This window comes from Chionomys nivalis, chromosome 17 (assembly GCF_950005125.1).
Source record: "Chionomys nivalis chromosome 17, mChiNiv1.1, whole genome shotgun sequence".
Taxonomy (NCBI): Eukaryota; Metazoa; Chordata; class Mammalia; order Rodentia; family Cricetidae; genus Chionomys; species Chionomys nivalis.
The window spans coordinates 33,106,071-33,122,615 of NC_080102.1; the positions used below are offsets into that span (position 1 = coordinate 33,106,071).

At 49.3% G+C, this 16,545-nt stretch overlaps 1 protein-coding gene across 2 annotated transcripts; it reads left to right on the plus strand.

Moving 5' to 3' along the window:
* The first annotated feature begins 3,594 nt into the window (after positions 1–3,594).
* Positions 3,595–11,129, plus strand: LOC130889202 (zinc finger protein GLI4-like). Of its 2 annotated transcripts, XM_057792820.1 has the most exons (5): positions 3,595–4,030; positions 5,110–5,249; positions 7,161–7,178; positions 7,315–7,410; positions 8,073–11,129. In XM_057792820.1, the coding sequence occupies exons 2-5, from the start codon at positions 5,147–5,149 to the stop codon at positions 8,990–8,992; spliced, it is 1,137 nt and encodes a 378-aa protein (XP_057648803.1). In that variant the 5' UTR covers positions 3,595–4,030; positions 5,110–5,146; the 3' UTR covers positions 8,993–11,129. The 2 variants fall into 2 exon arrangements, with proteins under 2 accessions (XP_057648803.1, XP_057648804.1); XM_057792821.1 differs by lacking the exon at positions 7,161–7,178.
* The last annotated feature ends 5,416 nt before the right edge of the window (positions 11,130–16,545 follow it).

Sequence of the window (16,545 nt, forward strand, 5' to 3'; positions counted from 1 at the left end):
TCCAAGAAGTTGCCCACTGCAACCTCTCTCTGGATCTGACCATTAAGAGCAAAAATGGGTTGACTCACCTATGTCCACGGGAGGCTGAAGAAGGCATCTTTCAGGTCCAAGACAGTGCACACCTGTTTCTCTGGAAGAATCAGACTCATGAGAACCAGAGGTCCCAGGTTTCTTGACAGACATGAGAAGTGTATTCCAGGGTGACTGGCAGGGCACCAGGATGCCCGTCTCTCTAAGCCTGGCAATGTGGACCACAACTTCCCTTTTTGTTTCCAGAGTCATTGGATATTGCTTAGTCTGCAGAGAGTAGCTAACTGATTAACTGAGCAATTATAAGGAACTTGGTGTTGGGCCAGTCCTGGTGGGTTGGTTTCTGCCCATATCCCCAGGAACTGTAAATCTGAGAGCTGTATCCTTTGTCTGGGGGCAGGGCTTTCAGCTGGGCGATATTCTTCTGCAGAATCTGTAAGTCTAACTGTGTCTCATCATCCGAGGTGACAGTGGCTTTAAGTTCACACAAAGGTCTCGTCTCTCAATCAGTTCTCTGTTGTTAAACACCTTTGAGCTTCCTCCAACAACTGGGACCTATTTATACCTTTAAATTTTTAAATTGTTTGTGTGTGTGTGTGGGGGGGGGGTGTTTCGAGATAGGGTTTCTCAGTAGCTATGGAGCCAGTCCTGGAACTCATTCTGTAGACCAGGCTGGCCTCGAACTCACAGAGATCTGCCTGCCTCTGCCTCCTGAGTGCTGGGATTAAAGGCATAGGCCACCACCCATGGCTAAATTTCTTAACTTGTATATTAACTAATATATAATACTATATTATCTAATATCTGGGGCTGACTAGATGACAAAAACAGCAACTGTTTTACTCCTCCTAAAGAGGACCTGGTGGTGGCGCATACCTTTAATCCCAGCACTCAGGAGGCAGAGGCAGGAGGATCTCTGTGAGTTCGAGTCCAGCCTAGTCTACAAAGCAAGTTCCAGGACAGCCAGGATTGTTACACAGAGAAAGCCTATTTCGAAAAACAAAACAAAAACCAAAACGAAACGAAAAGGACCTGGTGAACACTGTTTAAAATCTCCTTGATCGGTGTTGAACAGAAGGGAAAAATCTACTTTACCAGACTGCATTGTCCAGCAGTCGCCCGCCCCCATCCATCGCCCCTAGCCTGGGAGCTGTCTGTTTTTTTTTTTTTCCAGAGAATGATGATTTTTGTTGAAATGGAGACTTAAATCATGAAAGAGGAAGGAGTGGAGCTTCGTTTTTTTACCCTTTCTCTGGGCTGCTTAGAAGAGGTTGGGGGAAACCCAGCACTTGGGAGGCAGAGGCAGGCGGATCTCTGTGAGTTCGAGACCAGCCTGGTCTACAAGAGCTAGTTCCAGGACAGGCTCCAAAACCACAGAGAAACCCTGTCTCGAAAAACCAAAAAAAAAAAGAAAAAAAAGAAGAGGTTGGGGAGCAGAGGGAAAGTACCTCAGGGAAACTATCTCCCCTTCCCTGTGTGCTTGCTGCTTTGGCAGCAGGGGCCCTGGATGAGAGGCGGGGGGGGGGGGGTCTCCCCGCCTCTGCAGGGGAATTCTGAGCAGGACTCAGGGATGAAACAAACCAGCAGGTGCTCTGGAAGCAGGACAGACAGAAGGTTTGGTTTTTGTTTGTTTTCTTGTTTTGTTGGTTTTGGTTTCTCTGGGCAACCTGGCAGAACCAAAAGGATTGGGTCCCCGACAAGAGGCACAGTTCTTAAGGTGTGTGTGTGTGTGTGTGTGTGTGTGTGTGTGTGTATGTGTCTTACACCAGAGAAAGCCACTGGTCAACGTAGGGAAACAGAACTGTCAGAAACAATGGAAAGGCAAAGACACACACACACACAGACACACAGTAAAGACAACCAGGGGTGGCCACCACACATTCATACGCTTGAACAGCCAGGAGGAATCCAGTGATGTCTCTCATGGATCCTGGGTACAGCCACATCTGACCTTTCCTATATGTCCAAACAGAAGCTTCTTAACCAGTCTTACCTCCAGAGGTGACAGACCAGTGACAGCCTTAGGCAGGGACTGATCAAAGGGAGTCCTGGGGACCTGGGACATCTCAGGTTTCCCATCCTGCAGGAGCTCCTTGGTCACTGCACTCTTTTCGGTTCTGAGGGGATCTGAGATCCCCAATGTTTCTAGGTCTGGTCCCTGGGAATCTCTGTGGGACCTCCGGAAATGTCGTGGTGTATCCACTCGGGGAAGACTGCTTGAAGATGGTTTAAGCCAATAACCTGATGAATACACTGGGGGTTCAGGATTCCAGGGTAGCCTGTGTCTTTCTCAGAATGGGCTTTTAAGCACAAAAGCCATGTTCTGGGTTGACACATTTCAGTTAACAAGAAGCCAGAGGCAGAACTACAGAAGCCAAAAGGCAAAGTTAGTGCATTTAAATAGAGACTTTTCCAGAAGTATGGCCTTTGATGGATTAGATCTTTGCTTTTGTTTTGGCAGGTGGGTGGTGTCTATGTGCTTAGTTCTGTGTCCTGAAATGGTACTTCCATCACGGACTCAGTTATGCTAAGGTCTGGAGGCCTGTTACACACTGACCAGTCATGTGTACAGGAAGGGTTCCCAGAACCTCATGGAAGCGATTCTGGGGTTAACTAGCCCTGGGGAAGCTTAGGGAGTTCATGTGACGGCTGGGTGAGATGGAACCCGCTCTGCACTCCCAATTACACCCGAGGGGCCCAGCTGGAATCAAATCCAGCTGGGTAGCGTTCTGCTGAGTGGACAAATGGAGTGTGTCCCATTTTTCTAACCTAACAAACCCAGCTGAGGCCTTTCCTACTACTTTGCAATTTAAGGCTGTAAATCCAAGCACCAAGCCTAGAGGTTCTGCATCAACCATCTGAGTGCGAAGGCTGTGAGATTAATATCTCTCCAGGGAATCTCCCTGGGTGGGAGTGGGAGTGGAGACCCTCGCACTTTAACCACACGGATCACAAGTGCCTGGTGTGATAGTAAAGAAACTCCATTTTGTGCTAAGCATCCAACCTAATAGCTGTTTGTCTGACAACCCTGACTCCTTGACATCCCTTTCCCCATCTGCCTGCTATGGTATGACTAACTGCTGTTTGGTTTCTGTAATGTGCTTATACAGACATTCAAGGACTATTTTGACCATCTAATCAAATCCTGGCAGAACAAGACAGCTCTTGTGTTTTTTCTCTTTTAAATCCCTTCTTACTGTGCCCGCTTCTGGGCAGCACGTCTCTGATTTAGGTTAGACACTGCGGCCCTGCTAGCACCATTAAAATGTTTTGCTTGGAGCCAGTTGTTTGTGGTGGTACATGCCTTTAATCTCAGCGCTGGGGAGGCAGAGGCAGGCGGATGGATCTCTATGAGTTCGAGGTCAGCCTGGTCTACGAAGCGAGTTCCAGGACAGCTAGGACTCTGTTATACAGAGAAACCCTGTCTCGGAGGGGGGGGGGGATGCTTAATTATAATTTGAATTAAGTCTGGAGGTCTTCCCCCCCCCCCCCGTGATCTCGAACTCCATAACAGGCAGTAGCTCAGTCACAAGGGACAGCAGGTTCCTCGGTCCTGATGTTGCTGCTGGTTACGAAATCGCAGCGAGAATTCTTACAACCACAGGCGAGGACGCACCCCTAACAAAGTCTGCAAGGCTGTGTGTGTAGGTCAGCTGCAGTCTCAAACAACGTGTGAGGTCCTGGTTGGGGCCAATTCCAGTACCGATACGAAATCCTCCGCAGCCCAACGCCCGGGCTCTGACGCTTCTTTCTCGCGCGGAGACGAGGGTCTCTGCCGGGCTTTTCGGCTGTTTTGAAAAGATTCTCCAGACGGATCTTTTTTGGGCCACAGAGCAGAAACCCTCCGAGGAGAAGCTACACTGAATAAAGGATTTGAGCCCCCCAGAGACCACCAAGGCGAGGTCCTCCGGGGTCCAGAGCGTCCCGGAATTGGGGGCGGAGACTCCTGGAGGCGGAGCACTTCCGGCCAACGCGCGGGCGGTCTCCTCCCGCTCGCAAGGTGAGTGATCGCCCCTCCCAGTGAGTCCATCCCGGACCCGTATCATCCGCCCTGTTCTCCGCTTGCTTCCTCTGCCGAGATTCCTGTCAGCCCCGACCCCTGACCTTGCGTGGTTTCAACCTGGGAAACCCGGCAGCGTGGTGCCACAGCGTCCGCCCCGCGCCGGCACCCAGCGCCTCCGCCTTCTCCCGGAGGGTGCTGCTGCTCCTCGCCCCATATTGTGTTCCCTGTCATCCTTTCTGCCCGTGTCACTGTGGAAGAAAACCCGGCCTCTCTCTTTGGGCTTCATTCGTTTATGGCAAACCAAGTTAAGGAAAAATCTCCCCTTTTTAAATTTTCTCGAGTCCTGTAGCTCAGGCTGGCCTTGAACTTGCTATGTAACCAAGGATGCCCTCGAACTGCTGCCTTTACCTCCCGAACTGCTGGGGTTAGAGGCACGCTCCACCACACACAGTTTTGTGGTGCTGGGGACTAATCGTGATAGGCTCAAGGCGTCACGCATGCTAAGCAAACATTCAACCAATATGCCTTTGACACACATACACACCTGTGGATGGTGCTGTGGGAAATCTGGGCTTGGGGATTACAACCTCAGGGTCTTTAGGATCTGAGGAAAAGTTTTCCCTCTGGGAATGTATCCCTCCCTATTTTCATGAGTCGCTCCTTTAAAAATTAGATTCACAGTTAAAAAAAAAAAAAAGATTTAGAGTTCTCATGCCTCATAATCCCAAAGCCCCAACTGTGGTGCAGGAGCATTCTCTGGAAGAATAAGCAAGCTTTTCTCTGCAGGCTATGTTGGGAAGAACATTTAGGATACTTTATTGAGAAGAGCTTCTAGGCCGCTCTGACTTGCTGGTGATGCTTCTAGGACCAATGAGGGTTTCTCACCGAATAAGCAAGCAGGCCCCTTGTACTGGTCCCTGCAACTCCCCAGGAGTTCACCTGCCTTTTCTTGGCAACCTTCTCATGCTAAGGAGAGAAGCTAAGAATCACCTAGGGCTGCTCAGAAAGCAGACGTGATGTTCTTCTCCACCCACAGCCTCCATCCCCTCGTCTACCTTGGCTTTCATTTTCCTTAGGTCCCAGGTGCATACTCCTTGAGCAGGTGTCAGGAAGATGGCAACCTTAGAGGACGTTGAGGAGTCCACTCCTGTCCTGTCACCCAGCAGTCTGTCATCACCAGGGACACCTGGAGACCAGCACCACGTGCATCCTCACGGTATTTGCCCCAGACTTCTATGCCCCTCTGCCCTACCTCTACCCCTATGAGACTGGGCTGACCTGGGTCTTGCCCAAACAAGGAAGGGAGGGCCCACTTGGATAGCTCTTTCAGTGCTGGAGCCTCTGGGGAAAGCCCCGATGGAGTGATGGGCAGCAGCAGTGGTTGGGACCATGTTCTAACTCCCTGGGAACAGCCCACTGGATGTTTCTTCCTCAGTATAGAAGGAACAATGGCTTCACCTGGGCCCTGTGCTAGGAAGAGATTTCCCTCTGACATCATGTCCCAGGCCAGGAAGAGAGACAGGACTCTTGTCTGGCCAGTTTGGATGAGTTTCCCTCAGGACTTGCAGGGATGGAGCTGCTGCCCTTGCTTCACGCCAATGGGGTGGCCTCATCAGTCAACTGGTAAAGCCAAAGTAGAAGGGATCCTGACCCTGTCATACCACTGAGCACACCTCAGGTGTCGGGGTCATGTCGTCCTGAGGCTCATAGGAAGCCGCACTGGTCCCATGAGGTAGGGCCAGTGAAGATAAGAGCCCATGTGGGGCCAGCTCTTCCTGCAGGTCTAGACTTCTGGTGGCTGATACAGTGAAGCTGAAGTTTATGGAAGGCAGGCAGCTGTGTTCTGTGCCAGGCTCTTAGGTGATGCCAGAGACCAGCCACAGCTTATAGATGGGCACTTACAAATAAGGACAGAGATCTCACTTCCCTCAGGACCCACAGTGGTCAACCCAAGACCAGATAGGAGCCCCAAGCCCTGTCCTGTTTGCTGCTTGGCTCCAGGACTCTTCTGCTTGTCACAAGGACAATTCTTGGACAGGGCCTTACAGCACTGTGCTGTTCCTGGTGGGCCTGTGAACAACAGGGACTCAAAGGGGCAAATGTGGATTCTGGGTAAGGTATAGTTGTATTCTGTGTAAGGTATAGTTGTTGGTGGAAGAGATTTTTTTTTTAAATACCAAGTCCTAGTGGAGCTTGGGAAGGCCCTGAGGGTCAGAGGCACATGAGGGAATGGCAGTCATCCCTTGCCCAGATATGCAGGGATGGGTGGGCTCTCTGCCTGCTTCCTAGCTGCCAGCAGTGCAGGTAGAACTGAGCCCGAGCTCTGTTCTGCTGCTGCTTCAGTGCTTGGAGGCCCATGCATTCCATTTTCTTTTTGTCGTCTTTTGTTTTCATTGAGGCAGAGATCTCACAGTGTTGCCCAGGTGAGCCTTAAACTTGAGGTCTCCCTGCCTCAGCCTCCTGAGTCTCTGGGATTACCATGTGTTATACTGCTCCAGGCTCATTCCAGATTCCTTACCATTGAAGACCCCAATGTTCTGAAACCTGCCTGCAGTTCTCAGGACTCCTAGGAACCTTGGGCACCCAAAGAGGCCCATCCAGGACATATAGGTCCCAGCAGCCTGCAGAGTCACCCTTGCACACAGTCACTTCAGGGTCCTTTCCTTTGGGAGTAGCGTGAGGTGAGGAACACAGGAAAAGCATAAGCAAACAATACACATGGGTCCCTGTGCCAGGGACCTACAGGAAAGGCTCCAAACCACCCTGGCTAACCTTCTCCAAGCAGGAGACTGGCTTGACTGTAGGGGACAAACGGTCCTAGGACCGCTCTGAACTTGCAGACACAGACCAGGAGCCACGGTTAGCTTGTGGTGCTGAGAAGGGAGAAGATGGGGGCCTTGGAGCAGCTGCAGGACCGAGTGCAGTGAGTACTGATGGGTGGGCAGGAAGCCAGACCAGAGTCGGCCAGAACACCAGTCAGCATGGGATGAGCACAGGAGCCGTCTGGACCACTTGTGCTCACCTGTAGAACTGAGGGAGGATGAGTTCCAAAGCCAGGCCTCTGGAGGGCTCCCTCAATGGGGAAGCCAGGGCATTGGTACTACATTGGGCCGATCTTCTCTTTCAGGGCACAGGAAGATGCTGGGTAAGTGAGGGGTCCTATGTGTCAGGGTCTTGGCCCTAGAGCCTTGGAGTCCTACTCTGGGATTCAGGAAAGAGGGAAGGGTCAGGAACGCCGCCCTCTGGAGGGTGGGGCATGAGCCTTGGTCCCCTGCCTCCAGGCTCCCCCTGTTCCAGTCCCGAGGTGCCTTCCCAGGCAGCAGACCTGGACCTTCAAGACATAGAGGAAGTGGAGGTCAGCAGAGACACCTGGCTTGGTGAGTGAGCAGCCCCTGTCCCACCCTAGGCAGCCTTGGGAGACCCCAACTGGATGCAACCCTCATCACTTCTCTGGATCTGCTGAGGGTCAGGGCCATCCTGCTGGGACTCTGCTTAAGCCTCGCTCCCAGTTTTGTCTGCCCACAGAGGCTGGGTGGACAGGGATTTGGCTGTGTCTGTGATGCCGAGGCCATGGTCAGTTCCATAGGAAGAGTGAATCCTAGGATCATCCAGACCCCCATCCCTTTGGCAGAGCGGCCTCAGACACTCCCATCACCTGAGGTTGTGGGGTCAGATGAGTGTCTGCACAGCATCTCAGCCTGAAGGACTACTTGTCAGAGCTCTGTAAGTTCCAGCTCCTTGCTAACCCTTAGTAGCAACCTGTACTTCCTTCTCCCAGCTAAGAGAGGCATCACAGGTGTAGTGAACCACCGGAGAGGCTCCTGCCCAGGCTCAGGGCCTCCAGCTGACGGGGCCTAGCTACTCCTGAAATCATCTTTATAAGTCTTCTGGCCCACCCCCATCCCTCACCTTAGGCACACTCTCACCAACCAGTCTCTCCCTCCTCTGAATAGTCCCCATTCAGGCTTTCCCTGGCCTCAGCTCTTAGAATGCCACAGTAGGGGTGAGGCAGGGAGCCATCTGCCATTTCTCCTTTCAGACTCTGAGTGGGAGCCCAAGAAGACTCCAGCGGCTCTCAGTTCCCACAGCCCTGGAGATGGCCTGGCCTCAGATGGAAGGGCTCTGAGGGGCCTCTTGAAGAGCCTCCCCAGCATGTCTAAGTGTGGGGACAGCTTTGGCCAGGAATGTACCGTGGAGCAGTCAGCAGGCCTGCCTCCAGGGACCCTGCCCTGCTCTCAGAAAAGGGACACTTGGCACATGGTGCTCGTGCCACAGGGAGCCCAAGGGACCGAGGACAGTGCCAAGAAGGCTGCCGAGCTGGGCAGTAGTTTGGGGCGCAGCTGCCGGCAGGCCAGCCCACGGAGCGCCAAACCACACCGCTGTGAGGCCTGTGGCAAGAGCTTCAAGTACAACTCTCTGCTGCTGAAGCACCAGCGCATCCACACTGGGGAGAAGCCTTACGCCTGCCACGAGTGCAGCAAGCGCTTCGGGAGCTGGTGGGGCTTCATGCAGCACCACCGCATCCACACGGGTGAGAAGCCCTATGAGTGTGGCCAGTGCGGCCAGGCCTTCAGCCACAGCTCACACTTTACGCAGCACCTGCGCATCCACAACGGTGAGAAGCCCTACAAGTGCGGCGAGTGCGGCCATGCCTTCAGCCAGAGCTCCAACCTGGTGCGGCACCAGCGGCTGCACACCGGGGAGAAGCCGTACGTCTGCAGCCAGTGCGGCAAGGCCTTCATCTGGAGCTCCGTGCTCATCGAACACCAGCGCATTCACACCGGCGAGAAGCCCTACAAGTGCGAAGATTGCGGCAAGGCCTTCCGAGGTCGGTCACACTTCTTCCGGCACCTACGGACTCACACGGGTGAGAAGCCCTTCGCCTGTGGCACCTGTGGCAAGGCTTTTGGCCAGAGCTCCCAGCTCATCCAGCACCAGAGGGTGCACTACCATGAGTAGCGCACATCCCAATAAAGTTTGTGGGTGAACCTGCTCCTCTTGAGATGGAGATGCTTTACTGGTACATGGCAGGACATGTCCTGTGTCCAAGTATGGTGGCTAAAGAAACTGTTTTGTGCTAGATATCCATCTTGATACCCACCAGCCATTTGTCTCTGACTCCAGTCCCTGAAGATAAATTCCCAGTAACCCTGACTCAGTGACCTCCACCCAAAAGTTCACAGCCGTGACATCTACGCATCATGATATGACTAACTACTCTTTGGCTTCTGTGACCTGCTTATGCAGACATGAGAGGACTATTTGAGTTCTCCTTTGCTACCTAATCTTGGCAGAGCAGAACGGCTCCTGGCTGGCTTGTGCAGATACTCAAGGTCGTCTTGTGGGTTTTGCCTTAAGAATCCTTCCCTCACCCCCTTCACCCAGCAGTCTCTAGTCTGGCTCAGAGACTGCTGTCCTGCTAGCGGTTTCAATAAATAAACCTGATGTGCCTGTGGGACTTAAATAGCAGACTCCAGCGAGCAGGCGAGAAGGACAGAAAGGGCAGGCAGCTCCTGGGGCGAGATGAGGAGTGGTTAGCCAACGTTAGAGGCAACAGAAGCCAAGCAAGAGACAGCACAAGCCCCTGAAGGGAGCAGGGAAACCAAGCTCCAGAAGTGAGAATCTGTGGGGAGGGAGAATCTGCATGGTTTGGTTTCCCATATCTGCAACAAAACTCCAACACACACCAGAAAACACAGATCCACCAAACAACATTAAAAAAGTCAGAACGCCTAAGTGGAGACCAGAGAAACACAGACATGTGGTGGCCATCTTCACTCATGTGCTAGAACCAGGGGGACAGGAGGGTGTCTCCCATTCTGTCCCTGGAGACTGGGTCCATGATGACATCTGATCTCCCCTATGTCTCCCCAGATGTCGGGACTTCCAGAACGGAACAACTCACTAATGGGTCTGCATTTCAAATATGTGTTGGCTGGCAATTTTACAGATCCTCAGTGGTCACAGTCTGGGGTTCCCCTAGGCCTCCAAATCCACAATGTCCTTGCCCCCATCTAGGGTCTGTCCTCAACTAGTGACTCTAATTTGTGACAGCCTTGGTCTCAGGCTTTCCCAGGCTTCACCTGGCCCTGACTCTAGGGTCTTCCAGGAATCCTGAATGAGCCCCCAAATGTTATGGAGTTTGGGACACCCCACCCCAGGAAAAGACTACAGACCCAATGCAGATTATAATTAAAATCTGTAAAAGTAAATCTATAAAAAAAATCTGTAAAAAACAAGCCAAGCGGTGGTGGCACACACCTTTAAATCCCAGCACTTGGGAGGCAGAGGCAGGCTGGTCTTTGTGAATTCGAGGTAAGCCTGGTCTACAGAGCTAATTCCAGGACAGCTAGGGCTGTTACACAGAGAAACCCTGTCTTGAAAAACAAAATCAAATCTGTAAAAAACAAAAACAAGCTGATGTTAACATTTTCTGAGTTCCCACAGAAGTCTTGTTTTTACGGTTTCCCTGTGTAACAGCCTCTAGATTACAGATACTTAAATTCTGCAACCTGATGACTTTATAAAAGATACTTCTGAAGCTGTTCAGGTTGTCTGCCTCCATCTGCACACACACAAACTGGCTATATAGTAAAATCAAGCCCTGTCTACAATCTCTCACTGGTAACTCCAGATATGCCTGCTTCAAGTCATCAGAGCTGGGAGTGTTGAACGTTAGTATTAAAGGTGTGCAGAGATGCCTTTAATCCCAGCCCTCACAGAGGCAGAAGCAGGCAGAACTCTGAGTTCAAGGCCAGCCTGGTCTCCAGAGCCAGTGCCAGGATAGTCAGGGATACACAGAGAAACCCTGTCCTGAAAACCATTACTATTCCTTCAAAAAGGAAGAGATGAAGGTCACTGGGCCTTCATCTGAGCATCCAGTCACTCCTCCCTCCTAATTTATGCAATAGGCCCTGAGTTGCATGAAGCCCCAAGGTTTTCTGGGAAAGCCAGGGTGTACGGGCTAAAAACTAGGAATAAGGATGGGGCCCAGCTCTGCAGCAGAGGGAAAGCTGTGGAACACACCGGGCAGAGGCCCAGACACTGTCTAACACCCCTTAAGGAGAAACTTCTTACAATAAATGGTATACTTATTTGCTACTGTGGTTCCTCATTTACATTTTTTTTTTTTTTTTTTTTTTTTTTTTTTTTTGGTTTTTCGAGACAGGGTTTCTCTGTGGTTTTGGAGCCTGTCCTGGAACTAGCTCTTGTAGACCAGGCTGGTCTCGAACTCACAGAGATCCGCCTGCCTCTGCCTCCCAAGTGCTGGGATTAAAGGCGTGCGCCACCACCGCCCGGCCCTCATTTACATTTTTATTTAAATTTTTAATAAAGGATTTATATAAAAATTAGCGTGACTATATGTAATTACAGATGCCTAGCTCTAGCCGGGCGGTGGTGGCTCACCCCTTTAATCCCAGCACTCGGGAGGCAGAGGCAGGCGGATCTCTGGGAGTTCGAGGCCAGCCTGGTCTACAAGAGCTAGTTCCGGGACTGGCACCAAAGCTACAGAGAAACCCTGTCTCGAACCCCCTCCCCTGCCAAAAGAAAAAAAAAAAAACAGATGCCTAGCTCTGAGTTCTCCTTTTCTTGGTTCTTGTTACCAAGGAAACGTTCCCCCATTCAAGGTCATGGAAAGTCAGTTTAATGCAAACTTTCCCTCAGGATCTGTAAAGACCTTTGGGCAGGGAATGTAAAATTTCAGGCAAAAAATTACTTAATGATTAAGATTTTCAAATTCCTAATTTATAAAGGTCTACTCAGCTTAACAGAAACTTAGAGGTATTTGTCTAGCCTCCTAGTCTTTGCTAACTTTGTTAAGCTTTAGCTATTTGGGTAAACAGAGTCATACAAAAAACTGTGATATAAAGATAAAAGAAAAGTAAGTCTCCCAATCTCTCTGTGGACTGTATTTATGGTTTAAAGTTTTATTGATTCTAAAGGATTTTCAAGTAAATCTTTTTGTTTTTATTTTGTGTACATTGGTGTTTTGCTGCATGTATGTGTGATGGTGTTCAATCCGCTGCAACTGGAGTTTGAGACAATTGTGAGCTGCCATGTGGGTGCTGGGAATTGAACCCAGGGCTTCCAGAAGGGCAGTCAATGCTCTTAACCATTGAGCTATCTCTTCAGCCCCTCAATTAAATCTTTAAGGATAAAACTAAGCAAGGATAAAACTATAAAGTCCTAATCTTGTAAAAACTGCTAATTTGTAAACTTCTGAAGATAATTAAGAATGCAGGTTAATGGTCAGCCACCTTATAAATGACCAAATTCTTTTTTTTTTTTTTTTTTTTTTTTTTTTTGGTTTTTCAAGACAGGGTTTCTCTGTGGTTTTGGAGCCTGTCCTGGAACTAGCTCTGTAGACCAGGCTGGTCTCAAACTCACAGAGATCCGCCTGCCTCTGCCTCCCGAGTGCTGGGATTAAAGGCGTGCGCCACCACCGCCCCGGCTGACCAAATTCTTTAATGTGCCCAGAACTATGCTTGTAGTCTTGCTAATAAAGTATAATTCATTTACAGAGACAGCTTTTTAACCTTCTGTATATGTTGTCAAGGTTAAGCCTAAAGTAACCAAAAAATAAGTTTGTTTAAAATCAGGTATACCAAATAGACTAGATGATGGCCTCAAACTCCTCAGAGATCTGTTAAATATAGCATTTAAGATGTTTAATAAGAAAAACTTCCCATACCAGACAAAAATGCCAGCTCCTAGAAACAGCCCTAAGGTCTCCTCCAAAGACTGTGGTGGGGCACTGAGGCCTCCACCTGGATTATGGGGACACTGACCACTGCACAAATAATTGTTCCATACTGTGCCTGCCTCCAGGATCCTGTTTGAACTATGGACAAACAGGATGCTGGAGAATTGACTGTTCCACTTTGCCTTGCCAAGGGAGGCCAGTCTCTCAAGTTCCTCATCCACAGGAATGGCTCAGTCATCTGAGCCTGGCAGTTTAAGGCTGATGCTATCCTATACAAGCACCAGCCAGCTCTCAAATCACGACACAGAGACTTTTATTAGTTCTGAATGCTCAGCCTAGCACAGGCTTGTTTCTGACTATCTCTTTTAACTTAAACTGTTTCTCTTTATCTACTTTATCTACTTTTTGTCTTGGGTTTTTTTTTTTTCCTTTTCTTATTTTCTTGCTTTCTCTGTGTCTGGCTGACCCCAGGCATCTCCTTTCTTCTCTCCTTTTTCCTCTAGAGCCTAGAGTTCTCCTCCTCTTTATTTTCTCTGGCTGTCAGCCCTGCTTATGCTCTCTGCCTCACTATTAGCTGCTCGGCTCTTTATCAGGCCAATCAGGTGCCTTAGGCAAGCAAGGTGAAACAAATTCAACACATCTTTACATAATCAAACAAATGCAGCATAAACAAAAGTAACACATCTTTATCAGTTAAAGTAATACTCTGCTGCATAAACAAACATAACCCATCTTTGCCCAGTTAAAATAATATTCCACAACACTACCTGGTGTGGCAGCAAAGTCTGACACCACCCTGACCTCTGCCCCTAATGAAACCATCCAGATCATCGTGGAGGAGCCTAAGGTAACCACCCAGGTGGTGGGTAACTCTGTCATTTTAACTGATAGGCCATTTGAATGATACTTCTTGCTCAGATTTAGCCTTATCAGAGCTCTGATGATGTCTGACTTTGTCAGTTCAACAACAGCAAACACTTGTTGAAGGGAGCTGCAGGCCTGCTTTCCTGCCCCCGGCTCCCTGCCCCCTGGCTAGCTTATGCCCCCAAATAACAACACACAAATTGTATTCATATAAACACTGCTTGGGCTATTTCTATTAATGTGTGTAGCACCACGAGGTGCGCTTACCAGGAAGATTCTAGCCTACATCCATCCTGGGTTGGAGCTTCATTGCATCTGCCCTGTAAAGGAGAGGCATGGCGTCTGACCTCACTTCCTTCTACCCAGCATCCTGTTCTGTTTACTCCACCCACCTATGTTCTAACCTATCAGACCTACCAGTTTCTTTATTAACCAATGACCTTCCTCCATCAAACACTCAGACCACCCCGCCACACACACACACACACACACACACACACGCACGCACACACAGAGCTGTACTTGCCTAGTTAGCTCATTTGATATGTAAAAATCAGGCCTTGCTTTTTCTAGAGCTACTAAATCTCCTCCTGAAAAATGGCAAACTTTCACACTAAAAGAGATAAACTCTGCAAACAGGTTTCAATGTAAGTTTCACTATTCCTTTATTTTTAAAACTTGCTTTTTTCTTTCTTTCTTAAAGACAGGGTTCTCTGTGTAGCCCTGGCTGCCCTGGAGCTCACTCTGTAGACCAAGCTAGCCTCAAGCCAGAAATCCATCTGCCTGTGCGGGTATGGCCCTACCACCCAGCAAAACTTGCTTTTCAATGACTGCTCTCGGTAATTAGCTACCTATCTCATGGTAAATAACTGGATGGAAAAAAGTATTTGGAGTTTGTAAAAGTTACGAGGGTCCAGGGAAATGATGTAGGGTATAGAAATGTAAGCCGTAAAGGTCTGAGGATCCGAAAGCTTAAGCAGGCTGTGGGGCCTGAGGAAGTGATTTAAGGTGTGTAAATGCAAGTTGTAAAGTCCAAAAAGTAAAGTATATAAAATTGTTAAAGTTCTAGATTCCTTTCGTGTTATGCTATTGTTGCACTAAGACTTCAGAAGTCCAAAGTTTTAGCAGTAACCAGTGGCGTTCTGATGAACATTAACATAGCTCTGGAAAAGCACTGCTACCATTACCATCGTCACAAGGTCAGTTTTTAAAGTGTCCTTTGGTCGTTTTCTGTGTTTAGACTTAGAGTTTCTCATTGTGCTGACCACACATCCAGCCCTCCGGACAGAGGGGGGAGGGCTCATGCTATAGCTCAAAGGTGTGGTCTGCTCCAGCTGCTCACAGACAGCGCTAACTGCTTTGTCTACAATGGTGATCTCAATGGGATACAAACGATGGTGATGCTAATATACCTAAAACTTTCATCTTTTTGTAAACTTAAAAAATTCATGTGCGCTTCAGAGTCTCACTTTACATCAGCCTGTGAAACAGACTTCAGGTAAGTACTCCTGTCCTTCAACCACTTAAGCTTCCCCACCTGAAGTCTGCATCTGTCCCGCAGCTTTCCAGTCAAACACAGACTGCAAACTGCTCCGAAGTTACTAAGAGCCCTGGACTTACTGAAATCTGATGTAAACCAGATGTTTCTAACAAAATTTCCTACCAGCTTGAGCCCCACTTTGGGCCAGCATTCCAGACTGCTCCAAAACTACTTGCACTTTGGTGTCTCCACATGGTCCAGCAGAATCTGGGCAGCAAACCAAATGTGCCCTCCCGCCTTGGCCTTTGACCAGCTTCCCAGCCTTCCTCCCAGTTTTAGCTGAAAAGCAGTCACAGAAGAGAGTACACCATCCTTTTCATTAACAGAAGGCTGGAATATTAGATCCAAAAGGAACATGTTCCCCTCTACTGAAAGGACTCACTTCCCTTCTCTCTGGCAAAAAGGGACAAATGGCTACCTATGATGCCTATTAGCACACCAAAGTTGTGTGATGCTGGCTTCCAGGATCCTCTGATATTGCAAACACCTGTTAAAATCAGAGTTACGAAAAGGGAACTCAGCCAGACGGTGGTGGCACACACTTTAATCCCAGCACTCAGGAGGCAGAGGCAGGCGGGTCTACACAGAGAAACCTTGTCTCAAAAACCAAACCAACAAGGGTTACTCAAGATGGGGGCTGAGATCTGACTGATGGCTGACTTCAGGATTACCACATTTTACTTTGGTGTTTATTTTGTCTTGCTGCTTTACATGTCAAACACTAGAGATACCAGGAGCCCTAAATTTTAGTTCCCCAACTCTTTCTAAAGGAGCCATTGGGGAATGTGGCGGCTAAAAAAAACCTTTTTATGCTAGGCATCCATCTTGGTACCCACCAGCCATCTGTCTCTGATTCGTCCCTGAAGATAAGTTCCCAGTAACCTGATGCAGTGACCTCCACCCAAAAGTTCACAGCCGTGACATCTACGTGCCATGATATGACTAACTGCCCTTTGGCTTCTGTGACCTGCTTATGCAGACATGAGAGGACTATTTGAGTTCTCCTTGGCTACCTAATCTTGGCAGAGAACGGCTCCTGGCTGGCTTGTGCAGATACTCAAGGTCGTCTTGTGGGTTTTGCCTTAAGAATCCTTCCGTCACCCCTTTCACACAGCAGTCTCTGGTCTGGCTCAGAGACTGCTGTCCTGCTAGCGGTTTCAATAAATTGAACTAATTATAATCTGGACTGAGTCTGTGGTCTTTTCCTGGGGATCTCGAACCCTGAGAGCCATTTGGGGGTGAGCCCTGAAACTAAGGAGTGGCCAAGTCTGCCCACAGCCAGAATACCATGGAATGGAGCTCCTGCCCATTCCTGCCCACATTCTCCAAGCTATGCTGTCCTCCACCTGGTATAGGAGCCTGTCATTGTGTTCCCTTACAAAACTGATTCTTGTTATTTTCTAA